The sequence below is a fragment of the Zalophus californianus genome, chromosome 8, assembly GCF_009762305.2.
Source record: "Zalophus californianus isolate mZalCal1 chromosome 8, mZalCal1.pri.v2, whole genome shotgun sequence".
In the NCBI taxonomy this organism is placed as follows: domain Eukaryota; kingdom Metazoa; phylum Chordata; class Mammalia; order Carnivora; family Otariidae; genus Zalophus; species Zalophus californianus.
This window is the reverse complement of record NC_045602.1, coordinates 58,572,955-58,600,271: the sequence shown is the minus strand read 5'-3', so window position 1 is coordinate 58,600,271 and position 27,317 is coordinate 58,572,955. Positions and strand designations below refer to the sequence as shown.

The following is a 27,317-nucleotide window of genomic DNA, read 5'->3' as shown; positions in this document are numbered from 1 at the left end:
AACACTTGAAGGAAATGCGTTGGGGAGTGCGCCAGAATCCGGGCACCATAAACTACAGTTCCCAGAGGGCGCTGCGGTTGGGAGATGAGCATTTTCTTTCTTACATCGCTCACCCTCCCCAAGTCAGTTCCGCGGTAGAGGTGACCCGATTCCTTGAGGCTCATTTTGCAGGCGCTGAAATTGTTCGCGCACTTCTTAATCATGGTGAGTGTTGGCCCCTGGATCCGGCCGACCCCCGACCTTCGCGCCCTTGTGTGGGGTTTCTTGCATTTGAAGGACTTTCGGGGCGGGGGGCGGCTGTGCAAGGCACAGTCTTTCCAGCCCTTTGGAAAAACCCGACTCAATTTTTGGGGACTGTCGCAATGACCCAGTTATTGGGAAGGGGTTGGTTTCCACCTGGGGATCTCTTACAAGGACTCTGGAGAAATTTATCCTTGGAGAGGCTTGATCTCAGTCCTGCTGCGTGGCTTGGGTACAAAATAAGCTGCGGATTTTCTCCAAACCACGATATGGGGTTTGATAAGGATGCTAAGGTTTGATATGGGAGGCGGAGGTGTTTGGTTCCTAACGCCCCCTTTTTTTAATTGAGCCAACGGTGTTTTTAAGGGTTTTTGTCACAAAGCCCTTGAAAGCAAAAGGCCTTCAGTTGTAAAGATTGTGCTTACCAGGTACTCCAGATTACGATCGACGTTTTCGAGAGACGTGTTTCCGCCATATCTAATTTCACAAAATGTTATTTAAAACCTGTTCATTAATCTCCTTTTGTAATGACAGGACGTGTTGCAGTTACGGCATCACTAGCCAAAAACTAGTGTAGATACTCTTTGCTGGTCTGTACGTTATGAATTCTAGAACCACTACTTGTAATGTTACACAATGTAACCATCTTGTGAAGGTCTGGATACCTAGATCACCGTATCTTGTCTCTGCTGAAAGGGAGAAGGGGGGGTGGTTGGTGAGGGAACTCTGACGTATGAATAATCTGCGTGATGTTTGAAGGTGACATTTGACATGAGACAAATTTCTCCAGTACCTGTATTTATAGTTGAAGTTATTCTTCCTCCGTTAGCTCAAAATACTGAAATAGGTGGGAATTACGGGGAAATATTTGAATGAATTGGAAATTTTCCAGAACCTGAAAAGACATATTTTTAAGGCAAGGGGATTACTGCCTCTGCCTTTATAAGGGTCCAGTGAGGACAGCTACTAATTCTCAGTAAATGTTAAACCTGTTTCCTACTTATAATTTAGTCATTTAAATGATGGTTTCAGTGGTCTCTGACTTAATAATCTTAGCAAGAATGCAGAGGTAACAGAGAACCTGAGACTTTATAATTTTAGAACTGGATGGGACCTTTAAAGATCATTTTGATAAATCTCCCCCCACTTCAGATCTTAAAATTGAGCTTATTAAAACCCAAAGAGAATGATTTGCTCAAGGTCATACAACAGTTTGCTCCCAGGAGCCTTAACAACTCTTTCCGTCATACCATATTGTGCCATACAATTACCAAGTCATTTTGAAAATTTATTTTCAGTAGCTGAGGTTCTGGAGGAACATACAAACTGCAAATACAAACTAAAGTATTTTATCAGCATTTATATTACCTGATAGCTTTATTCCCCTGCAATTCAGAATATTGGAATTCTAGACTTAGAAGTGAATTTGGATATTATTTACTCTAATTTCAAAAGGTAGCCTGGTGAGGTTAAATCATTTTTCCAAGGTCACAGGGAGAATCCTGGGCCCCTATTCTTAAGTTGTTTTGCAACGCAGTAGATAAAGACGGGCCTCACCCCTGGAAGGTCACTTGGGCACCAGGTAACACAGAGATGTCCCTAAGAAAGAACACTCCTGTCAGTTTACTGAAACTGACAGCCCTCTCAGGTGACTCAATCTCCTTGCCTCCTCAGGAGACCATGTGAACAATCACTGAGTTTAAAAAGAGCCATCTTTTATAAGGCTGTTGAAAGCAAGTTTTTTAAAAGAAGGAATAGGGAGGGACAGCAAGGATTAACTGTAAGAAGAAATCTGAATGATTGTTTTTTATATTACAGAAATATATGTAAATTAGAAAGTAAAAAAGGAATACATGGGTCTTTCTGTAGAATAACAGAAAGAACACTTACATTCAAGCTTCACAACTGAGACTTGAGCACATGCCCAAGGCAGTCTGAATCTGCAGGAAGGTCATTAGAGCCCTGCCAAGAGCAGAGACATTCCTTCTTTGGATCTTGGCAGACTGCCCAGATATCTAAGCAAAGAATAGTAACCTGTCTTCACACTGTAACATTGTAGAAAGTCAGCAGGAATCTCCCACCCTCCTGCTTTTCTACGCAATGTTGCAAAGAGCAAAAAGAAGCAAATACACATATCCTTTCCCATTTCATAATCAAACATTCAGGCATTTACTAGGCTTCATACTACTCTTAATAAGATAGAATTACCTATCTGTGAAAATAATTTGTTCATAGACATAGAAGAAGGGAACTGCTGAAATGGAATTAGCAGTTGTTCATTAGTGGCCACAACCACTTCACTAAGGACTGTGATACTGGGAGCATATTTTTTAGCAGCTAAAATTAATGCCTAAGATTGACTATTGTGTTCTAACCATCTACCTGTAAGCTTTACAGATAGTGATACTCACTTTCCCCTTTATTTCTTATCCTGGCCTGCTTTACATTGAAGTAGCATGTGTTTATATTTAATTCAACAAATACTTGTCGAACACTGTATGGGAGTACAAATTTGAGTCAAGGGCAGACTGCTCTCACAGCAAGGGGGTGGTGGTTCACAGCCTAGTAGAGAGTAACGGACATGTAAGTAGAACCCCACAAGGTGTAAGAATCCTTAGAGGAAAATTTTATGGTGACAGAGACCTATAATTATAGTATTTGCTACATACTGCTCTTAATGCTTTGTATGTTAACTCTGAATCCATACTACTACCTTATTTGTTAGGTAGCTGCTATCATTATCTCCACTTTACTGTGGGGAAACTGAATACAGAGGTTAAGTAACTTGTCAAAAACATACTGCTGATGAGTTGTAAGTCTTAAGTTTGAACCCAGAACATCTGCCTCTAAAGGCTATCTCTTTACTACACTCTGCCACCTCTCTAGCCCCCTGTTTTAGAAAATTGGGTTATCCTCTTGTTTCCTGCACATGGTTCACTAATGGATTCTCTGGCCTAAAATAGTACCAGGTACATAGAGATTCAGTAGTGTATTTAATGAATGAAGTGAAATAACAGTTCATCAATTGATTTATAAAACTGTATCATTAGAACTGGTGACATAATTTTGCTAACTATAGCTGGAATTACTGTGGTCACTAAGTTTCCAACCCTCTCAATGCAAGTATATATGAATAAAATATCTTCAACAGTTTTTTGAATCGTGTTAGGTTTGCTTCCAAACAATTCTTTTACATTTCCAAGTTTGGGGTAGTCATTGTACAAGATTCAGCTATTCCTTCATCAAGTATTTGAGCTCCAGCTACGTGCCCGGCATTGTTGTAGGCAGTTGGAATACAACAGTAAATAAAACAGACAAAGCCCCTGTCCTTAAAGAGCTTGCATTCTAAAGCGAAAGGAGGAATAATTTCTTCCTCTATTCCCTTTTTCTCACCTCTCTACTTCAAGGGAATAGGGAAAAATGACATAATTAAAAACATATAAAGGCCACATGATAAAAAAATAACCATATATGATAACTTTTAGCGTTCTTTATAAACCTAAAGTCTGTTGGAAACATAAGAATGTCTTGTTAAAAAAAATGGTTTATTTTAGGGAATTACCATATTTTGTCTTTGTAGGGGTATGAAGGCCTGGGGCAAAAGTTGGTGAAGAAAATGGGGAAGAGATTCAGAAGGTCAGGGAGCAACTCTCCATAGTTTTCTCCTTTTTTGCACTCACATCCCGGTCACACCTGTGAGGAAGAAATGCACATATAGTCTGCTATGTACAGATTCATTTCTCTACAAGCAATTGACACTTCTTTCCTGAGATTTTTTTTCCTTTGATTTCTCTGGGTGTCAAATTGCTAAATGCTGCTGACCTTCAGAGGTTAGGATTGGAAAGTCAGAGGACATAGTCTCCTTCCACCCCAAAGACATGACTCACCTGGAAGAGGGAATTCTAAATATAAAGATTCATTTCAGTAGACCACTTCTCTCATGCAGGTAACAATAGAGGTGACTCAGTGAAAGTCTGTTTACACAGTATTGTCAAGAAAAGGAACAGTTCACCTTGATCAAATTTGTACATCTAATGTGTCCGTTAAGTTTCCAAACATTTTTGTTCAGTTCTTTTTAATAGAAATATTTCTATTTAATTCTCTGAGCTTCTTTTTTTTTAGTGACTCAGGATCATCACTTTGAATATTGGTTACTATTTTTGTACATACGTCTGTATTTTGTTCAGGGTCTGTTGAGGTCTGTAAGGTGACTTCTATTATAACTATTATGCTCTTTGTACTTCTTTCTCCTCTCTTTTAAAATTAATTTTCCCTTGGAATCAGGTTGTCAGCTGTCACTATATTTTGATGTAGTTATTTAATACTAAAATTTATTGTAATCCAGTATTCTCTTGCTTTTCTTTCTCCTTAAATAAAAAATAAAGACTTATTTTTCCTCCTTCAAGTAGTCAAGTTGAATCATGATTAGTAGTTTTATTAAAACTTTCTGACTTACTGTAAGTGGAAAATTTTAACCACTGTCACTCCTCTTCCTGGCATGAAGGATCCCTATTCTAGCAGATGGGGCGTGGGGGGATTTACATAAGAGGATTTATAAGGTTCCAGTCACTGCCAGGGTTTGTATCACCGTATAAGGCACATCAACATTGTTAGGCCTATTTCAGTGGCAAAATAGCCTTAAAGAGATGGATAAGATTTTGTAAGTAAATCCAGGATAACAGTGAGAGTTAAGTAACACCGCATAAATAGCTAGCCAAAGGACACATGTTCTAGAAGTTGCTCAGCTGATTTGTGCATGCTATATTTACTGGGACAAATCTGGAATAAGTTTGTCTTCTACTAAGCCAAATGTGAAGAGACTTTAAAATTTTACATTAACTTTTAAAGTACGTGGTTGTCTTATTATAGAGAAAACTCTGAATGTCTTTAGGGTAAAATAGCATTTTTAAATCAAATGTTAATTAATGGGTCTCTTTCATTACAGTCTGAACCAATCAGAGTCCTTGTGACTGGAGCGGCTGGTCAGATTGCATATTCACTGCTGTACAGTATTGGAAATGGATCTGTCTTTGGTAAAGACCAGGTAGGGGAACCATCTGTGTACCTCAAGTCAAAATAAGAATATTGTCAGTAAACCCTGTAATTAGTTTCAAAGAATTATTTTAATGATAAAGGAATGGGTTATCCCAATAAATGTACTGGGCACACTGCTATAAATGTAAGCTGGTATCTTACTTATATGTAGCCCTCCAGCCATTGAAAATGCTTTGCAAATCAACTATTCCGCATACTTTATTTAGTTGACTTGGTACAGCCAGCAGGTATCAGTCAGTGGAAGGTTTTCACTAGTAACAGTAACTATTAGGGAGAGTCATGTGGGAGAGAAAGTTGCTGAATTAGCACTTCCTTGTTGATAAATGGTCTTTAGAACCCAAAATAGTCAGACAGGCAGATCTGCTTTCCAGTTTAAAGAGGCACCCCCTATTCTTATTCCCCTATTCCACTAAAATCCTTTTTAAAGTATTCATTTATTCCTTCTCTTCACCCATAGATAATCAAGTTCTTCCTTCATGCCAGATAATATTTAGCTTTCCATGAACTAAAATTAGATACAGAGCTGTGAACAATAAGAGTAAACTATGGCGGGGCACCTGGGTGGTGCAGTTCATTGAGCATCTGACTCTTGGTTTCAGCGCAGGTCGTGATCTCAGGGTCATGAGATCAAGCTCCACATCCGGCTCTGCACTCCGAGAGGAGTCTGCTTGAGATTCTCTCCTCCCTCCCGCTGCCCCTCCCCCTCAGTGTGGGTGCACACATGCACACGCTCTCTCAAATAAATAAATCTTTAAAAAAAAAGTAAGCTGTGGAATGTCACTTCAATTTAATATTTTTTCCATGTATACTCCTTTAAAAGTCAGTAATGATGATTCCTCTTACTTTGTCTGTTAGCAAACTATTGCTGGTTTTATAGCATTCCTTTTTCTGAAAGTGGCATGATGTTAGATACCTCAACGTCCTAAAATAATTATAACTAATTAATGGTAATTATACATATATTATATACACATATACATATGTATGTGTATATATTTATATGTGTGTGTATATATATATACACATATATATACACACACACATATACACACACACACCAAATAAACAAAAACTTTACAGGAGGACTTTTTTGTGACTAAATGACCTAACCTACACTGACAGATGCTGTCTTTGCTATTTATTTGGCAGCCAGTAACTCTTGTGCTGTTGGATATCACTCCCATGATGGGTGTCCTAGATGGTGTCCTAATGGAACTGCAAGACTGTGCCCTTCCCCTCCTGAAAGGTGAGTTGGGGGGTGGAGGATAAAAGGATTTTATAGTATTTTATGTCTTTCAAAAAATAGGTTTAGATTTTTAACTAGCCTCTCAATTAGAAACTATGTCATAAAAGTATTTTTTGTTTGTTTTTTGAACTATAACTATTTGGTAAAGTGTATACCAAGAATAAATAAGGGTAAAAACGGTAAAAACAAGAAGTAACCAATGTCAGTTAAAAGACTATGCTTTTTTTCCAACGTGCTTATACATAATTTACCTTACTAATTAAGCATAGTATTACACGAGGGTTATACTCCTGAGTTGCCTACATTGTGTTGTTATTTAAAATCTATTTAAAAAGTAATAGTAGTGCCTAAATTATGCAGCTCTAAATGATGTCTTCCAGAGCTATATGTTGCCCTGAAGCTGGAAATTATTTGGTCCCTCACATGTAGTCCTAACCCACAGCCAGTCATCAGATTGAGAAACAGCATAAATTGTCCTAATCATATGCTACATCGTTTGAAAAAGCCCATGAGAGTTCTGCTAAGAGCCTTTAAGAATCATTGAACTATTACACAAATGTAAGACAGAAGTCTTAAATTTGATTGAGGTTTTCATTAAAATATTAAGTCAACTTGTAAACTAATTTAAGTATTTTTCTTTAGGTATACCTTCATTATGATCATTTTCTTTTGGTAAGGATTAATTAATAATAGTCTGCTGAGTTTGCACAGAGCAAAATATATACACACCCAACGGAAACCATGCTCAGAGGGGCGCCTGGGTGACACAGTGGGTTAGGTGTCCAGCTCTTCTTGGTTTCGACTTGGGTCATGGTCTCGAGCTCTGCATCAGGTTCCATGATCAGCGGGGAGTCTGCTTGAGATACTCTCTCCTTCTCCCTCTGTCCTCCCGCAACATATTGCATGTGTGGGGGGTGTTTGTGTGTGTGTGCACACATGCACACTCGCTTTCTCTCTCTCTCTCTCTCTCTCTCTAAAATAATAGGTGAATAAATCTTTAAAAAAAAGGAAAAAAAACCATGTTCAGAATTCATACATCCATTCAGTAAACGTTTACTAGAAGGGGTACTCTGTTGTCTGAATCATTTGGTTGCATAGCTATATAAAAGAGTGCATTGCCCTGCCAAGCTGTTCTGCTGGCTCCCTTTCCTCACCCTCTCTTTTTTTCAGCTGAAGTATAGTTGACACACAACTCACTCTCTATTTCCAAATCAACTTTGTTGCATTGTCCCATTTTTATTCCTTTCTCTGCTGAGTTCTGATCTCTCTAATGGGTCCAGGTTATAGTCAGCTTGTCCTCGGTCAGCTGTGAATATGACAGGGAGGGAAGATTCTGCAGATAAGGATGCATGGCTGGGAAGAACATTCCCCTCACCAACTGGTGTTTCTTTGTATACCTGTTGGGGGCTCTACAGCAGCCTTACTGTGACACACGTTGACTCCCCTAAAAATTTACCAATGACAATGCTGAATCCTGGTTGTCTTAGTCCATTTGGGCTACTATAACAAAAATACCATAGACTGAGTGGCTTATAAACACAAAAATTTAATTCTCATAGTTGTGGAAGTTGGGAAATCCAAGATAAAGGTACCAGCATGGTCTTATTCTGGTGAGAGGCCATTTCCTGGTTCCGTCTTCTTCCTGTGTCCTCAAGGTGGAAGGGTGAAGCAGCTCTCTGAGGCCTCTTTTATAAGGGCACTAATCGCATTCATGAGGTCTCTACCCTTATAACCTAATCATCTTCCACAGGCCCTACCTTTCAATACCATCACACTGGAGATTAGGTTTCGACATGAATTTTGTGAGGGACAGAAACATTCAGTCTGTAGCACTGGTCGTGGCCTTTTTATACTGTCAGTAAAGGAGAGTGATGATTTATGTTCTTTAATCAAAGAGTAAGTGGTATATGTTTATTGGACTAGCACAGCGGCAGAGTGGTTGACCTCTGGACCAGCATGGGCTGGAATTACAGGTTCACTGCTTTTTGATGGCAAATTAATCCCCTTAAACTTCTTTGTCTTCATGGATGAAATATTAAGATTAAATTTGATACAACAAAATTCGTAGTGTTATTCCTGGCATGAAACTCCTCAATAAACAGTATTTTGAATTTGTGATTGATGTCTTAGACTTTAAAGTAATTACAACTTTTAAAGGTTAGGTAAATTAGTTTCTCTTTCATGTTATCTGTGGTAATTGGTGTGAATAACAAATGTTGCACAGAGTTGAAAGTTACCATATTGTACTTTGCATCATATCTGATCCTACAACAAAAAGCTGTAGAGTTTGCAAACTTGAAATAATTACTGAGATAGGAAAAGCAAAATAAATGTAATTTACATTTCTGCTAATATTATGTTTATTGATTATATAATTTTTCCTTTCTTAGACCCCTAAAGCTTTTTATCATTGTGATATGTGAAAGTAAACATTTGCTACAAAGTGAAAGAATTACTGGGTAGATTCAGTGTGAAAAAGAAAACCTCAGACTTTGGTGTTTCAGTAGCTCTGCATATTTATTGCCGTGTTCACAGATGTCATAGCAACTGATAAAGAAGACATTGCCTTCAAAGACCTGGATGTGGCCATTCTTGTGGGCTCCATGCCAAGAAGGGATGGCATGGAAAGGAAAGATTTACTCAAAGCAAATGTGAAAATCTTCAAATGCCAGGGTGCAGCCTTGGAGAAGTATGCCAAGAAGTCAGTTAAGGTGACCAGTACAGTATTTTATGGGGTTTTCATTATCAGCATTTGAAACTACTTCTTTTAGCATTGAAGTAAAGACAAAATTATTTGCTTCCCCCTCCCCCCCCAGTTTTGTGCAGTGGTCAGTAAATACAGATAGAGTTTTGCTTGATAAGCTCTCCTTTTCTGAGTTTTTTTTGTTTCTTGTTTTTTTTATTATGTTCGTCACCATACATTACATCATTAGTTTTTGATGTAGTGTTCCATGATTCATTGTTTTGAGGTTTTTTTTTTTTCTTTTTCTTATAACGTAGAAATCTTTATTTAGAGGTGCTCAAAAATATTTTGCCCATTACTGTGGTACGGAAATTTAATAGGAATTTACAAACCTATAGAGAAGGCACAGAGCCTTCTGGTGGGAATATTTGTTCAGACATTTGTGTGTGATAGTAGAGAGAGAAGGCTGTGAACTGCATTCTCAGCAGTGAGAGATGGTAGCTTCTGAAATACTCAGATTTTCTCAATCCAGAGAGATTTTGATATGCTTGTCTCTTGAGGAGTTGCATTGGTATAACTTCCTCTTCTGTCTCTGTGTACAAGTTACTTTAGTTTCTAAATTTGCCTTAATATTAGAATAAGGCCTCCTTTTACCAAATAAGTAAGCAAAAAGACTTGGCTGGTTAGAGGTTTTACTGATTTTGATAGATTTGTTCTTCCCAATCCTGACTTTAAACCAAGGTAAAAGAAAATCTTTAAGGTTTTAAAGTTGCCAGTTACAATGTTCTATTATAATATTTTATACATACCTGAATTTTTGCTTCTGTAGAATTCATTTTAAATAGATTACTTATATTTTCTGTAATCATTAACAGAAAATAGTAGAAATGACTAGAAATCCAGGGGTCCCTTAATAAAACATAACAGTGTTGTTTGGACTGCTCCAGGCTGCTTGCACTGTAATCACCCCTCAGCCAAGTGTCCTTTTTGGGAAAATACATACTGACACCGGAGTGCTTAGGGGCATTGGAGTATCATATCTTCAGCTTGCTCTCAAATGGGCCAAAAAGAAAGCCTAAGGGTATAGTGTATGTGTGTGTAGAGAGAGGGAGAGAAATGGAAAAAATTAGGGAATCTGGGTAAAGAGGATGTGGGAGGTAGTCTTTGTAATATGCTTGCAGCTTTTTAGTAAGTTTGACATCATTTCCCAGTAAGTTTATAGTTTTATTAAAGAATTTAAAACTTAAAAGATAAAGTCCATGTGTACATTTGCCTATACTATATTACAATGCAGTGTATCCTGTACCTCCCCAATTAAAAAAAAAAAAAGCCTGAAGTGCTTTCTGCTAAGGATTGATTGAACAGGTATAGAGTGGATAGGACCTGGTAATCTGTATTTAGCAAATCCCAGTTAATTTTTAGGATTAGGAAAGATTAAAAAACTCCTGTAATTAATAAAGATAAATCATCATTCTGCTCAAGTAGAATTTCTTTCTTGGACTACTTTTATAAGAAGGAAAATTTTATGAATGAATTGCTCTCTCAGAGCCTTAGATTACTTGTTTGTGTGTGTGTGTGTGTGGTAAAGAAATAAATGCTCTGTCTCTGTTTTGTCACAACACAAAATAGAAAGACATGTACCTTTGGTCTTGGATGCTGCCACCTGGAAAGCACCTTGTATACATGTTGGTGGCTTTATTAAAGACGTTTTTTCAGTAATCACACCAGACACTAACAGTGGGGGGGGGTGGGGTGGGAATACTATAGAAACTACAGTGGTAACTCCACATACTTCGCTCATACAAACTTGACACATAGGCTACATGTTACACATTTATCAGCCATATTCTAAGATAGTTTAGTTCATCAGTATATGGTGTGTAACTTTGCTGTGCCTCCCGTGTATCCTAGGTCATCGTGGTGGGAAACCCAGCCAATACCAACTGCCTGACTGCCGCCAAGTCGGCCCCATCCATCCCCAAGGAGAACTTCAGTTGCTTGACTCGTTTGGATCACAACCGAGCTAAAGCTCAGGTATATTTTAAAATATTGACTGTTCAACTTTAAAACCTTTTTCTCTCACTTTTGAAGTAGCTGAATTTTACTTTTTTTTGTTTTTGTTTAGTAGGAAACCATTCTAATTTGTTAGGGAGTCTTTAAATGGAGTCTCTTAAGGAGGCTGAACTTGAACTTAATTTACTCTACTATAGTTCATTTGCTATGTCAAAATACGGTCCCTAATGTCCTCTTACTTCAGGGGTTAAAAAACCAGTCATTAGGGGTGCCTGGGTGGCTCAGTCATTCAAGTGTCCAACTCTTGATTTTAGCTCAGGTTTTGATCTCAGGGTCATGAGTTTAAGTCCTGCCTTGGGCTCCATGCTGCGTGTAGAGCCTGCTTAAGAAAAAAAAAAAATCAGTTATTAGTATAATTAACGGGACAATACATAGTTTATTTTTGCCAGATATATAGAACATTATAAAAAGAGAGATTTGAGCTTTTTGTTTTGTGTGGTTCTGCTTCCTTTTTCCCCTTAACTAAGCCATCAGAATCAGATTTTTTAATATTTAATTTTATATTTAACTTTATTTTTACATCTTTTTAATATTCTACATGTTTCTATAAGACTTCCTACTTTTCACTACTTAGCAACTAAATTTTAATTGTTCTCAAGTTTCCTTACCCATTGGAGTTTTAGATAAATGTGCCAAGGGGTCAGTGACCAGGGTATTAACAGTAGCTTTTTGAAAAATGAGACGCCACCTGGGTGGCTCAGTCAGTTAAGCAGCTGCCTTCGGCTCAGGTCATGATCCCAGGGTCCTGGGATTGAGTCCCATATCGGGCTACCTGATCAGCGGGGAGCCTGCTTCTCCCTCTGCCTCTCTCTCTCTCTCTCTGTCTCTTATGAATAAATAAATAAAATCTTTTAAAAAAAAAGAAAAATGAGACGCCACCACCAATCATCTGTGCTGGTTTCCTAGGCTTTCTTGGGTCTAGATGATCCTGGTGCCCTTCAAAGCCATGACAAAATTCTGGAATCTTAGACATAATGCCTTTCCTTTTCCCCAGCACCTTTCTGGCCATACTTCCTCATCCACAGGTCATCACTGTTAGATAGGTCTATGAATTTAGTCCTTTTTTTCCTAAAGAAGACAACTTTGTTTAGTTTTAAGAAAACATTTTATCAACGGGGCGTCTGGGTGGCTCAGTCGTTAAGCGTCTGCCTTCGGCTCAGGTCATAGTCCCAGGGTCCTGGGATCGAGCCACGCATTGGGTTCCCTGCTCTGCAGGAAGACTGCTTCTCCCTCTCCCACTCCCCTTGCTTGTGTTCCCTCTCTCGCTGTGTCTCTCTTCGTCAAATAAATAAAATCTTTAAAAAAAAATTTTTTTAGGGCGCCTGGGTGGCTCGGTTGGACGACTGCCTTCGGCTCGGGTCATGGTCCTGGAGTCCCGGGATCGAGTCCCGCGTCAGGTTCCCTGCTCAGCAGGGAGTCTGCTTCTCCCTCTGACCCTCTTCCCTCTCGTGCTCTCTGGCTCTCATTCTCTCTCTCTCAAATAAATGAATAAAATCTTTAAAAAAAATAAAAATTAAAAAAAATTTTTATCAAAAGATGGTGTGAGGTCTAAGTTGAAAAACCACTGCTTTAAACTGAGAATTGATCACCTTTCAGTTTCAGAGTACCCAGTAACGGAGAAAAGAATTGATATTTGTTAAGCTTCTACCCTAAGCTAAATGCTGTACGTGTAACTTATCATTTAATTCTTCTAATAACCGTGTGAGATATGTTATTATCTTTATTTTACACAGAAGAAACCTGAAGCCCAGAAAGGTCTGGGATCATAGTCATATAGCTAGTAAACCTAGATTTGCCTGACTCCCAAACTCTTAGGTGTGTTCTTACATAATGAGATTATGTGACCTAAGTCCACTTACTAGCTCTGACCTTGAGGGAGTATATTCAAGGTATAAAATGGGGCAATAATTCTTTCTACCTCAAAAGGAGGTTATGTGGATTAAATGAGATAAGATCTTTCATGGTACCTGTCACATAGTAAAACTCAATAAAGATTGGCTGCTCTTGGTAGTAATGATTTTTATTAGTAGTGTTATTATTAAGAGGGATGTAACTAAGAGTGGAGAAGAGCCACACCTCATATATCTCTGTGAATATTCCATTAATTAAGAAGGTCATTGGATAACAAGCTTAAATTGCAAGTATTTCCTGAAGGGCTTTAGGCTGTGAGCTGGGTCTTTTTCCTTATTTTTTAGAGTCTAATGGGTGGAAGGAATGGGAGTTAGTTTGAATGAGTGTAGGCAAGAGATTTGGGTACTACAGAACAGTCATGAAGGAAAAGGTGGTTTTAGGTGTTACATTTGTAGCTTCTAGATGGCCAGATGGTAGCTCTCCCTGCAGTAGGGAAAAAGAGGTAAAATGACACCACTGACAAACTTGGTTTTTGCTATTTCAACTGAGGCCTTGGTGGAGGAAGACACTGGAAAATTTCTGCTTCCAGAGGTATTACTAAGTGACTTTGTCCCTGTTCCTGAAACAGTTTTCCCTATGGGGCAAAAGTCTGAGTGAGGAAAGAGAGAAGAAGCAGTCTTGCTAGGCTTTAACTTTTGGCACATGTTCCAGTATGTCAGTCTGGCACAGTGAGAGCTTTTGGGAAGTTTTTGAAAAAGCAGTTTCTTCCTCCTGTAGAAGTTGTTCATCCAGTGAGAAAAATAAACTCAAAGACTAGTTTCTTACATGAATGTTGCTAGTCTTACATAATTCATTTTGGAAATCCGAAAACCTAGCTACCTAGTGACTCTTCGTCACCTGCAGAATTCCCCTATGTATTTGCAGACCAGAGCTGTGTATGAATGCTGACAGGGTATTTTGGCAATAAAACTAGTTAGCTGGTATGGGGTCGGGGGAGGTGGGAGGAATTCCTGGGGCTGGAGAATTAGTCCAAACCTATTTAACAGATCTGTGTGGCAGACATGAAAGGTCTAAGGGAGCAAGGAAGTAGCAATCCTGGATACATGTTAATTTAGACTAGCTCTGACATGAATGAAATTCAGAAACTACGTCTACAAAGTATTGGCCTTTGGTGTCTAGACAGAAATGGATTAGCTCAAGAAAACAAAAAAACAAGAGGAGGTAGGCAGCAAGACAAAGGAAGTAAGGAGCTTCCTGTAGGGAGGAGAGGCCCAGAGGCAGTTTGTCTTCACCATTCAGCAAAATTATAGATTCTAAGTTCTTGGTAATAGACATCTCTGAGGTAAATTTTCCTTTTTCTCCATGATTCCAGCTAACTATAAGTAAGGGCAGTTCTTCCCAAGTCCTTGAAGGTCATGGCACACACAGAAAATGGTACTCATTGCACAGCTCCACCAACTGTGCCTCAGCCACTAAGCAGATCAGTAGCTGGATTCTCTAGAAACCAACTATCCAACTAATTTGTGAAGATTGATTGGTACTTAATAGCCCTAATACTTGCAGAACTCTAGATGAAGCAGGGTTTAGCAGAGAAGTGATGTTAAATGTCAAAAACAGAATTTTAAGTGAATTTTTAAAAATCATTTAACTATTCTAGGATTTAAGAAACAAGTCTCAACTTACTTTAAGGGTCATAGTGAAAGTAAACACAATTTGATTCTTACTTGACTGAATATATTGGTGTGAAGAGATGACTCAAGTCACTGCAAACATTTTAGGTATTGGCCTTTTTCATCAGTATCCTTTTTGTTTGGTTGCTTGCTGTTTTGTTTTTTACTTTTTATTTTGGAGTAATTATAGACTCAGAAGAAGTTAAAACATAGTACAGAGAATCCCACATCCCCATCACTCACTTCCCCCAGTGGTAACATCTTTCATACCTATAGAGCATCTTTAAAACTAGGAAATTGACTAAACTACACACAACAGTTTTAATAGACTCACTCAGATTTCTGCAGTTTTTACATTCATTTTTTTGTATGTCATTCATCACATATCTAGATTACTATAATCACCACAGGCAAGATACAGAACTGTTTCATCACCCATAAGAGAACCTCCTCATGCTACCTCATTATAGTTGCACACTCCGTCTCCATTCCCAAGCTCTGAAAACCACTTAACTGTTCTTCATCTCAATTAATATTGTCATTTTGAGAATGTCACAAAAATAGAATCATGTAGTAAGTGACCTTTTGAGGCTGGCTTTTTTCATGCAAACGCAGTGAACTCTGGCACAGCTATTTTTTTCTCCCATTCTAACTGTAACATGAAAGAAGGAAAAATCACCCACAACGATACCCTACCATATCAGCTCATAAAATCATAAAAAATTTTTTCCCACACATTTCCTTCTGGTTCATCACAATTCTGCTACCTAATTAAGAACAAATTATGCATACAACTAATCATAATTTCTTTTTGCACATTACCTTATCAGGTGAGTAACAAAATAAGTGAACTTACTTTGTTTACTTAAATCTTTCAAAACATAACATTCTCTCCCTTTCTATGGCTAGTGTACTACATAATGTGTTTGATAGTCATGTGACTACAAGGCTTGCAGGATCTTAAAGTGTTTTTTTGTTTGTTTTTTACATTTTTTAAATTTATTTTTAAGTAATCTCTACACCCAACATGGGGCTCGAACTCATGACTCCGAGATCAAGAGTCACGTGATTCCCCAACTGAGCCAGCATGGTGCCCTCTAAAGTGCTTTTTGAACCTATAGCTAGAAATTGTTACATTTGGTATCATTTTAGTATTATATTTAAGCTCTTTCCTTTGGTTTCCTAATCTATAAATTGAAGACAATCATACTTTTGGTAATCTGAGCCCCTTCCAACTCCAAAATTTCATATTTAGGATTATTTGAAAATTAGCTAATTTATGTACGTGGTATATGATAAAAATTTCACCTAAATATGGAGAAATTCCCATATTCTAACCTGATTGCTCAGAAGTGCTGAGGAGACATCTCCTAGGTATTAACAAAACAGAGGTCATATTTATATATTCTTAACCTCTTGCCTTGTATTTTATGTCAGTGTTTTATGTTTGATAAACCCCCTACACTGATAAGTTAAATCATTAACTGTAGGATGTTCTCTACTCTAAAATATTCTACCCTATAATGTTTCAGGTTCACATTTTGTTTACACTGTTAAGCTTTAGGAAATTACCAAGCAATATAACTCTTGTGTGTTCTCTTGAAATTTCAGAGGCCTTAAGGATGTTTGTTAAACAGGCACAATTTGAAATAAAAAGCGTTTGTCTAAGTAAGGTATTTGTTTTCTATTTAACTAGATTGCTCTTAAACTTGGTGTGACTTCCGATGATGTAAAGAATGTCATTATCTGGGGAAACCATTCCTCCACTCAATATCCAGATGTCAGCCATGCCAAGGTGAAGCTGCAAGGAAAGGAAGTTGGTGTTTATGATGCTCTGAAAGATGACAGCTGGCTCAAGGGAGAATTCATCACCGTAAGAAAAACCTCTCTTGGGGCGCCTGGGTGGCTCAGTCGTTAAGCATCTGCCTTCGGCTCAGGTCATGGTCCCAGGGTCCTAGGATCGAGCCCCCCCATCGGGCTCCTTGCTCGGCAGGAAGCCTGCTTATCTCCTCTCCCACTCCCCCTGCTTGTGTTCCCTCTGTTTGCTGTCTCGCTCTGTCAAATAAATAAAATCTTTAAAAAAAAAAAAAAGAAAAATCTCTCTTAACAGCCAAGCATAAAGAACTCTTAAGAGAGACACCACATTGCTGACCCGACTATCTCTCCAAGTGCCTCTCAGTTTGGTGGTGTGGTTCTCAAGGAGGGCAAGCCTTTCCTGGTTGCTCTGATGACTACATACAGAGCCAGTCATGAACCAGTCTGATCTGATCTGCTGTGCAGCAGTCAAGACGGATTGCTAGCGTGGGAAGAACTAGAGTTCCCTCTAGTCATCCAGTCTTCATAAAGAGATTCATTTCTTTGTGTGGAGTGTAGTAAACTTTTATGTGGATTTATAGTTTTCTTTTTTTCAAAAAGACTGGTGCTTTTAACTGAAATAGGTTGGTAAGGCCCATGCTGGGTAGTTGGATGAATTTGGGGGGAGGACATTAAACTGTGATTGTGGTCTTTCACCCCAGGATTAGTTTGGAAGCGATGAAAATTCTCTTATGATCAAGTAATGCTGTCTCTGCCTGTCCCCAACCAGACTGTGCAGCAGCGCGGCGCTGCTGTCATCAAGGCCCGAAAGCTCTCCAGCGCCATGTCTGCTGCAAAAGCCATCTGTGACCATGTCAGAGACATCTGGTTTGGAACCCCAGAGGTAAGGACTCTGGGATTGGCACAGGCCACTCGTTGATCTTTGTCCTCTGATGCTGTGATGTGAGAAGAACGTAACCTTGCAGTCAGGCAGGTTAGTTAGGGTTATATCCCAGATCAGCTGCCTACGAGCCAAATAATCTTGGGAAAGGTACTTAACCTTTGGTTATCTCTTACACGGCATTTACCTCACAGGGTTGTTAAGGATTAGATGAGATGAAGACTGGGAGCCACCGAGCACACCTGGTGGACGTGACTTTTTTCCTTAAAACTTCTCCTGGGCCAGAGCTTCCTCATTTATGAAATGAGGATTATGTTATAAAATGAGGATTATGTTTCTCCGGCCTACTTCAGACGGAAGAGTGGAATGAGAGAGAATACCCATGAAAGTTACCCTGTCCTGGCAGTGCCTAGTGATGCTTCTGTATACAGTACTGAAGTCACACACGTAGTAAGAAAGCATTACCTGGCTTAGTTTTGTTAATTCATGTGTTATTCGATTGCATAAACTAATCCCGACGCACCATGAGAATGTAAACGTTGATTATTATTTTCAGGGAGAATTTGTGTCCATGGGTATTATCTCCGATGGCAATTCCTATGGTGTTCCTGATGATTTGCTGTACTCATTCCCTGTTACAATCAAGGTAAAGTATTTTGGGGTTATTTCCCCCTGTCCCCTTCTGAGAAAGTAGTTGCATATTTTTATGAATGCTGGTATAATTTAGTCTACAAAGTTGTTCCTTTACTAAATTAGACATTTTTCTCAACTTTGAAATTCTACTAAGCACAACCACAGGTTACTAAAAGATTGAAAATAATCTGGAAAGCAAGGTTCAAGTCTTGCCACTAGACACTGTTATTATGCCTCTAATATTGGATATCTACCAATATAGTATCTTACTTTTTACTAAAGTGAGTAGGTTTTTTTAATGTTTGCTAATTAAATCCTCATTTAAAGATTGTTTTCTAGATTCATTGAGTTTTAAATTCAGGTGTTGAACTTTTATCAGAATTACCTGTTAAGATCTGGATTTTGATTTGCTTCTTTAATCAGACTTTAAAAACAGGTACTCCTGTAGCTTTAAGTTCAATCTAAATTGTTGCTTGCTGGAAGACCAGTTCTCTTTAATTATAAATCTTTTATTTCCAATTATTTTCAAACAGAATAAGACCTGGAAGATTGTTGAAGGTCTCACTATTAATGATTTCTCACGTGAGAAGATGGATCTAACTGCAAAGGAACTGGCAGAAGAAAAAGAAACTGCTTTTGAATTTCTTTCTTCTGCCTGACTAGACAATCATTTTGATGTTATTAAAGGCTCCAAAGCTGAAGAATCTAAATGTCGTCTTTGATTCTAGTACCAAATAACAATAATGCTATACTTAAATTACTTGTGAAAAACAACACATTTGAAAGATTGTGTGCTTCTTGGTATAAATTTGTGACAGTTTATCATCATGCTGTTAGTGCTGCATTCTAAATAAAATATATATTCAAATGAAGATGACTCAGACTCTAATTTCCAGCTAACATTTCATTTCGGTTCAGACAACAAACTTGCATGTTTCCTAGCTTGGGGTTGTGATTTTTTTTAAACCAGAGAAAGGTAGTAAAGACAGAAAATGTTAAAAAATAAAGCATAATTCTCTTCTATTTAATCTTTTTTTTTTTTTAAGAGTGGGAGGTAGGAGGGGCAGAAGGAGAGGGAGAGAATCTCAAGAAGCAGGCTCCACGGCCAGTGCAGAGCCTGTCACAGGGCTTGATCTCACAACCCTGAGATCATGACCTGAGCCAAAATCAAGTGTCAGGGGCTTAACTGACTGAACCACCCAGGCGCTCCTCTCTTCTATTTAAATAGGATAGGAAAATCCACCTTGTGGTAATGAATCAATCTACTCCAGAATATATTTTTAAACATTACCTACATTATGCTATTAAATACTTAACATTTTTTAAATCTTGAAGGTTCATGCTCTGTGGATAATGTGATTTTAACATCTGTTAAATAGGTTGCAGAAATACTGTTAACAGTTTAATGCCATTTGATGAAATTACAGCAATCATTTTTTGTGATGGAAGGAAAAGGTAATCTTCCTTGATGTATACCTATCGCAGATAAGAAATAATTTACATTTCATAACTGGTAAATGCCACAGAAATGTAAGCTAGTGGGAATGTTTTCAATCTAAGCTTATTACTAGAAACAGTGTTGTTCAAAAAAATTGTCTTTTTTTCCAAAATTCATAAGGACAGGAGACCTCTATCTTCATTCTTGTACTTAATTCATTGTACATAATAGACACTCAATATCCTAAATCTCTCAGTGCCTAATCTAGTGCTCTTCATGGGTGCTCAAGTACTTAGTTGGATTTATAACATGAAACTACCTATATCATTTCATATTTCAGATGTAGAAAAAAGAGAAGCCAGTGAGTGAAAAGTGGTTTTAGAACTGTTGTTAATCAGATGCATAAAAACAAAATTTCATATGAATCCTCTTTTTAAATTTTATATAAAGGAAGCATGAATGTGTACCATTTATTAAATTACTCTCAGTTCCAAACACACCCTTCTATACTTGTTTATGACACTGGGTCTGGGATTCTGCAAACATTTCTTTACCAGCTGCTCCTTGAGTTAAAACCTGCCAAGAGAGGGTACTAGAAGGAGACCAGCAGGCTGGGGAGGAAGAAGGAACATAGTCTTGCTCCTCCCTGTTGGCTTCTTTTATCATTACTTTCACTCCACTTGATAAACAAGCCAGAAAAGAAAACAAGTCAAACTTGTCTTTAAAAGAGCAGTTAATTGGAAGCATGAAGGCAAAATAGTGTACATTTTTTAAATGTCATATGAAGAAAGAACATATAAAAGTTACAAGAGCTAGAACACATGATAGAACTGGAAGATGTATAAACAAAATTAACTCAATAATATATCCACCTCTATTTTGTCATCCATTTGTGTAAACTGGCCTACTGTTTGATTCTGTAAATTAACTCCCTATAATCAGGGGTCACATAAATAGCAAGCAATAAGGCTTTGGAGAGATCTGGTAGATTACTTGTAGAAACAATTTCTCACCAACTGCTTCTGAAGCATGGCTTCGTGTTTGAATATTCACACTGGGAAGCTTATCACTCCTGTATGCCATTTCTTTATGCTATTCACCTCTGTCACCTTAACCATGAGAACAAAGCATTTTATTGATGTCTCTCTTAATGGACAGTCCACGCCCAGGAAATTGTGCCCTTAAGTGTGATAATTTGGGGCGCCTTGGCTCGGTTAAGCATCTGCCTTCTGCTCGGGTCATGGTCCCGGGGTCCTGGAGTCGAGCCCTGTGTTGGGCTCCATGCTTGGTGGGGAGCCAGCTTCTCCCTCTCCTGTCGCCCCCCACTTGTTCTCACGCTCTCTCTGTCAAATAAATAGAATCTTTAAAAAAAAAAGTGTGATAATTTGTGAAAAGCCAGGCCTTTCTTAAGGATTTTATTAGAACGTGAAGAAATGACACATGGGTGAATTACAGGGCAAAAGATATTACATGTTAATACAATAAAGCTGGATTCAAAAATTTTCCAGAAAAGATACAATCTGAATAAATCTTAGGAGAGAATTGGCCTCTGCAGATCATGAGCCTGGTAATGTTTACTAAAAACAGAAATAGCCAGCAACAGCTTTTTCAGAAAAATTTTAAAAAATATTTTTTAATTGTAAGAAAGCATAAAGAAGGGGGGTGTAAAAACTGTAATCCTACTACCAGTTAAATCATATTTTATATAAAAGTAATAGATACTTGTCAGAAAATCAGTGAAATGGTATTAAATGAATACCAAAAGCCCCTTCCTTCTCTCATGGATAAATGCTTGAAAAAAGAGGGGTTTGGGGGGCCTCCCATGGATAAATGCTCAAAAAGGGGCTTTTGGGGGGCACCTGGGTGGGTGACTCAGATAAGTGTCTGACTCAATCTCAGCTCAGGTCTTGATCTCAGTCATGAGTTTAAGCCCTGCCCTGGGCTTAAAAAAGGTGGGGGTGGGGTGGGCCTAACCTTCCAGGGAGAAAAAAATACAAACGCATAGATTTACTTCAAGAGGTTTTTTTTTTTTTTTTTCCCTTGAGTGAGGGCTATATAGTGAAAAGAAACTTTTTACTCACCTAACTCCTACCCACCTAAAGCCCATTTTTGTCTCCTTTCTATAATACAAAAACATTTAATACATAACCCAAGTATATAATGCGAGTATGTGTTTATCTTCCCCTTTCTGTACATAAATTATACTAAGTACACTATTCTGCACTTTTGTTTTTTTCCCTCAATAATATATTTTAGAGCTATATTGATACCTATAGAGCTGCCTCATCCATTTGAACAGCTGTGTAGTATTCCATTAAATGGATATATTAATTTTATATAGTCAGTTACCTGTTGATAAATTTTTAGGTTCTTTCCAATCTTTTACTACTGTAAAGATGCTGCACTAATTTTGTAAGTAGGCTATTTCACACGCACACAAGTATATATATGGGATAAATTCTTGAAAGCATAGTGGGGGGTTTTTAATACTGTTGAATCTGATTTATTTTAAAAGCAACAGCCTTCTGGGTCCTATAGCATTATATTTATTTAATTAACATTTTAATTGGTTTTCTTCTAAACTCTTTTTTTTTTGTTTTAACAAGACCTTGATTAAACCATCCACAATATTTCTCAAGGAATGTTGACCAGGGACAAAGTCTATTAGAGGATACCCTTTTGGTATATAAACTTAGAAACTTGGCTATGAAAAACAAAAAGCAACAGAAGTAGGTCGGAAGGAAGAAAATGGAATAAGAACCCATGATCTTTATGGCTTGTAAACAACATTAACAAAACTGGAAACCTATCCATATTTTGGTTTCTGAATATTAATTGGTTACTACAAGGGTTAATGACTCAGTAGTGTACAGGCTTTGAGATATTTTCCTATTAGTGTCACCTAATTGGTGACTGGTATTTTGTGGGTTGTATTGACAGTAGTAGCCATCCTGAGTTTTCATAAGGTAAATAATGCTTATGACACAGGATTAAATTAGATAATGTTTATATAGGTGGTTGACACTCAGTAGGTGAAAAATAAATGTTACTTCTCTCCATTACATACACCGTGCTTAGTGATAGAAGGAAATTACTCGCTCTATTGCTAAGGTACCAGACTAATCTGGAAAATTATACAGGCTTGATTTTTTTAGCATGAAAAAGAAAGTCTACCCTGCAAATCTGAGTCCTTTATATATCTTTTATTTAGCTTTTAATAAATATAAAATAAAGGAGTGCCTGGGTGGCTCAGATGGTTAAGCGTCTGCCTTCAGCTTGGGTCATGATCCCAGGGTCCTGGGATCAAGCCCCACGTCCAGCTCCTGGCTCAGCGGGGAGCCTGCTTCTCCCTCTCCCTCTGCCATTCCCCCTGCTCATGCTCTATCTCTGTGTCTCAAATGAATAAATTTAAAAAATCTTTAAAAATATATATATTTTTAAATATATATATTAAATATATATATAAAATATAGAAAAATAAAGATAATTTTAAGCTTCTAGTGGCTTAGTATTGGCATTGCCAATAATATTGATTAGCAGACAGTTCTGCTTATCCTGACTGGAAAGAGGTCATATTACTCTACTACCTTCCTCTAGTATTACAATGCAAATATCATAGATACTTAAACACAGCCTCTCATGCATAAAAGAAAAAATTACTATAAAGGAAAAAGTATATGCAAATAAGGATTGTAGTGATAATGTGAAATGACCTATATAAAACTACAATCCATAGAAGAATTTTAAAGCTGAAAGAAACCTTTGCATTTATTTAAAAAAAAAAGAAAAGAAAAGGACCTTTAGAGTCTAAGTATTTTTGTTTGTAAAAAACAAAATGCCGTGGCACCTGGGTGGCTCAGTTGGCTAAGCGTCTGCCTTCAGTTGGGGTCTGGATTCCGGAGTCCCCTGGTGTCGGGCTCCCTGCTCCGCAGGAGTACTGCTTCTTCCTCTCCCACTCCCCCTGCTTATGTTCCCTCTCTCGCCGTCTCTCTCTCTGTCAAATAAATAAACAAAATCTTAAAAAAAAAAAAAAAATGCCTTTCTACAACATAGCCAAGAGTGAAAGTAAAGCTCAATTAAGTGGAAAAACAAGTTTAGAAATGAAGGCAAACCAGGAGGTTTTGCCAGGTCTCTGCTCTGCTGGCAGGTCCTTTAGCGCAGAACTGAGCTCTCGCCATAAGCACTTCACCAGGGAAGAAATTTTTAAGAACTCTCAACAAAGCCATTCATGACACAGAATAAATTCTTGCACATTACTCTAGGGGGGAAAAGATCTACATTGGCCATGCTTTTGCAATCCTAAGAGCTAATAATTAATCATGTTTTAATGTAACTGTTGGAGTGATGATGTAGATGGGCTGCCTTTTGATTCAGCTATCCAACTCAAAATAAAATTTCACAGAATTACCTTAAAGATGGGTTGATGATAAGATTAAAATGATTACATTGTACTTTCAGATGAAATAATGACCTCATTCTGATAAGGAAAATCTGTGTCCTAAGATGGCCAACCAAGCCAGAGAGAGAGTCTCAGTCCTTGCCCCAGCGCTCTTCCAGGTTCTTCTCCCTGCTCCGCTTTGCGCACGCGCCAAAAGTACCAAGTACGCGGAAGAAGAAGTGTATAAATCACCCCCTTTGTGCTGGGGCTCAGACGTTTGGAGACCACTCTCCTCTGAGCGCCAGCATTAAATAAACCTCCTATCCTCCAAGATCTCTGGATGCTGCTTGGTTCTTCTGACAGGTGATCCAGTCCATGTTCCGTAACATTTGATTCCCTGACTGGGAAACCCAACTGTGCTGGCTCATTGTTGCCCCCGGTTTGGGGCAATGGTGGGGCAGTGACGGAATGAGGGATTGTAATGGAGAAGGCATGCCCTGCCTAATTTTCAGCAGTCTCCCATCCTGGTCGCCTCAGGCCAGCCCCACTCCACTGTTCTCACCAGACTCAAGGAGACTTGGCAGGTGAGGACCTGGTCCTGACGTCGGATTCCAGTAAGGCCTGGGGCCCCAGGACCCAGACACGCCCACCCCCATTAGGGTGGAAGGGGAGGCTGATCATCTCCCAGAGACCTCTTAGAGGTCTCACAGGTAGGGATTCCAAGGGAGGGAATGTAATAACTTCTGGAGTGTGAATGTGTGAGGGAATGTGCAGTCTGACCTGGCTTGCTCAAGCGGACTGATTCTGTGACTCCACAGGCAGGCACCCTCCTTAAGGTCCCCAGAAGCCTACAGAGTCTGAGTGGGCCCATCTGTGATTCCGTGGTGAATGGCATACAGTCTTTGGTGGCATCGGAATAGCTTCTGTTCTTAAGTCACAATGCTGAGACCACTATGGCTAAGCCTCACCTAAGCTCCTTTGGGACATGGCCAGACAGGCATCTGATTGGTCTCCTCATCTCAGGAGGCACCCCCCCTTTGTCTGTCTCTGCGCCACCGCACACAGGGATATCTCCATGGGGTCAGGGCAGAGTAAACCTACGGTTCTAGAGACGATGATCAAAAATTTCAAGAAGGGGTTTTCAGGAGACTATGGAGTCGGGATGAACCCCGGCAAGTTGAGAACTCTATGTGAATTGGAATGGCCCACCTTTGCTGTCAGGTGGCCTTCAGAAGGGACATTGGATGTCCCAATGATTAGTCAAGTATAGCAAGTCGTAACAGGAGAACTGGAACACCCTGACCAGTTTCCATACATTGACTCCTGGCTAGGAATTGCTCAGACCCTTCCGCCCTGGGTGCGATTCACTTGCAATAGGCAGGGACAGGCCAGGGTCTTAATCGCCTCATCCAAGCAACCTAAAGAAAATCAACAAAAGCCCCAGTCTCCACAAATCCTAGCCAGAGATGCTGAGGATGAACTGACCCTGCCCCCACCCCCACCGTGCGTACTCCCAAGACTGCTTACACCTGGCCCTTCAGCTCTAGACACTCTGCCGCCATCGGTTTCACTGGCACCCCCAGGCCCAGAGGATCCACCAGTGCCCCCAGGCCCAGAAGATCCACTTTCTCCAGGACCAGCAGCCAGGCTGCACCCTGGGCCAGGCACAAGTGCCTTCCAAATGCTGGTACGAGAGACTCGGGAACCCGAGAGGCGCGATCCAATCAGGGACAGTCCAACCCAGCCGTTCCATGATGTATTATCAGCCTTTCTCCACCACCGACCTCCTCAACTGAAAACATAACACCCCATCCTACAACCACAGGCTATGGTAGACCTCATAGAATCCCTCTTTCAGACTCATCAGCCAACCTGGGAAGACTGCCAACAGTTACTCCGCAGCCTGTTTAACACAGAGGTAAGAAGGAGAATAATGAAAGGTGCAGAGCAGTACCTGGAAGAGCATGCACCAGCGGGAGTCATCAACCCTGTCAGCCTCCTTGCCTCCACCAACCTTCAGCCTCCTTGCTGCCACCCTGAAAGAAAAGGACAACACAAAGATGGGGAGACCCCAAACACCGAAATGGGGGAAGCCCAGAACCCCCTTGGCAAGGGATCAATGTGCCTACTGTAAAGAGAAAGGGCATTGGAAAAATGAATGTCCCAACCGGGGAAAGGTTCAAAAGCCCAGCTGCTACAAGGAAGAACCCCGAGAGGAGGACCTCACAGGCCTTGCGGGAATAGACTTAGACTGAGGGGGACCGGGCTCTTTCCTCCTTGGTCCCCATGAGCCCACGGTCAAAATGGAAGTGGGGGGCCAACCAGTGACTTCTATGGTTGATACTGGGGCCGAGCACTCTGTTGTCACCTCCCCAGTGGCCCCTTTCAGCAAAAGGACTGCAACCATCCTTGGGGCCACTGGGACGTGGGTGATACAGCAGCCCTTTTGCCAGGCTCGCTAGTGTGAACTCAGGGGCCACAGGGTCCAACATGAATTCCTTTATCGGCCTGACTGCCCCATCCCTCTCCTGGGCTGAGACATACTCTCCAAGCTTAGGGCTCAAGATAACCTTTGAGCCCACTGGACACACTAGCCTCCAACTGAACCCAAGGCAAGAGGAGATGGGGTCGCTAATACTAGCAATTACCACACCAAGGGAAGAAGAATGAAGGCTATTCTGTGCCCAGGCCCAACTGAGCAGCCCGCTGGAGTTCAGACTTGCCTTCCCTTCAGTATGGACTGAAAACAACCCACCTGGACTAGCCTGGAATCAGACCCCTGTCATTGTTGAACTGATCCCAGGAGCCCAACCTCAGAGGCAAAGGCAGTACCCCCTTCCACAAGAAGCTAAGATCGGCATTCAAGAACATCTGACCAAACTCAAAGAAGCAGGTAATCTAGTCGAGTGCCAGTCGGCCTGGAATACTCCACTCCTGCCAGTCAAGAAGCCAGGAGGGGGATACCGAATAGTTCAAGACCTGTGGGCCGTCAACAAGGTGACCATCTCTCTGCACCCAGTGGTTCCGAATCCATACAACCTCCTCAGCCAAATCCCAGGGTCGGCCAGATGATTCACTTGCCTAGATTTGAAGGATACCTTCTTCTGCCTCCACTTAGCTCCCCAGAGCCAGCCACTATTTGCCTTTGAATGGTCTGAACCTGATACAGGGCGCCAGATGCAACTGACTTAGACGCGCCTCCCACAGGGGTTTAAAAACTCACCAACCCTCTTTGGGGAAGCACTGGCCATGGACCTCACCAGCTTCCCAAGAGAGGCCACATGATGCACCCTCCTCCAGTATGTGGATGACCTCCTCCTTGCCAGTGACACACAAGAAAACTGCACAAAAGTCA

The 27,317-nt window shown here is 39.8% G+C and overlaps 1 protein-coding gene and 1 long non-coding RNA gene across 2 annotated transcripts; one reads left to right on the top strand and one right to left on the bottom strand.

Annotated features, from left to right (window-relative positions):
* Nucleotides 1–57: 57 nt before the first annotated feature.
* On the top strand, nt 58–19,018 carry MDH1 (malate dehydrogenase 1). Its single transcript, XM_027622698.1, has 9 exons — nt 58–204; nt 5,186–5,284; nt 6,445–6,541; nt 9,077–9,252; nt 11,136–11,258; nt 16,515–16,691; nt 17,403–17,516; nt 18,070–18,159; nt 18,680–19,018. Exons 1-9 carry the CDS (start codon nt 202–204, stop codon nt 18,803–18,805), a joined length of 1,005 nt encoding a protein of 334 aa, XP_027478499.1. The 5' UTR covers nt 58–201; the 3' UTR covers nt 18,806–19,018.
* LOC113937831 lies at nt 11,266–25,959 on the bottom strand. Its single transcript, XR_003524733.1, has 3 exons — nt 25,917–25,959; nt 23,432–23,578; nt 11,266–11,616 (listed from the first exon to the last, which is right to left on the bottom strand). It is a non-coding gene; the product is annotated as an uncharacterized LOC113937831 (long non-coding RNA).
* Nucleotides 25,960–27,317: the final 1,358 nt, after the last annotated feature.

What these genes read in the sequence shown, in the direction of transcription:
- MDH1 (XM_027622698.1), top strand. An exon ending in CTGTCTTTGGTAAAGACCAG is followed by an intron (nt 5,285 to 6,444) that starts GTAGGGGAACCA and finishes TTTATTTGGCAG; the next exon opens with CCAGTAACTCTTGTGCTGTT. An exon ending in CATTCCCTGTTACAATCAAG is followed by an intron (nt 18,160 to 18,679) that starts GTAAAGTATTTT and finishes ATTTTCAAACAG; the next exon opens with AATAAGACCTGGAAGATTGT.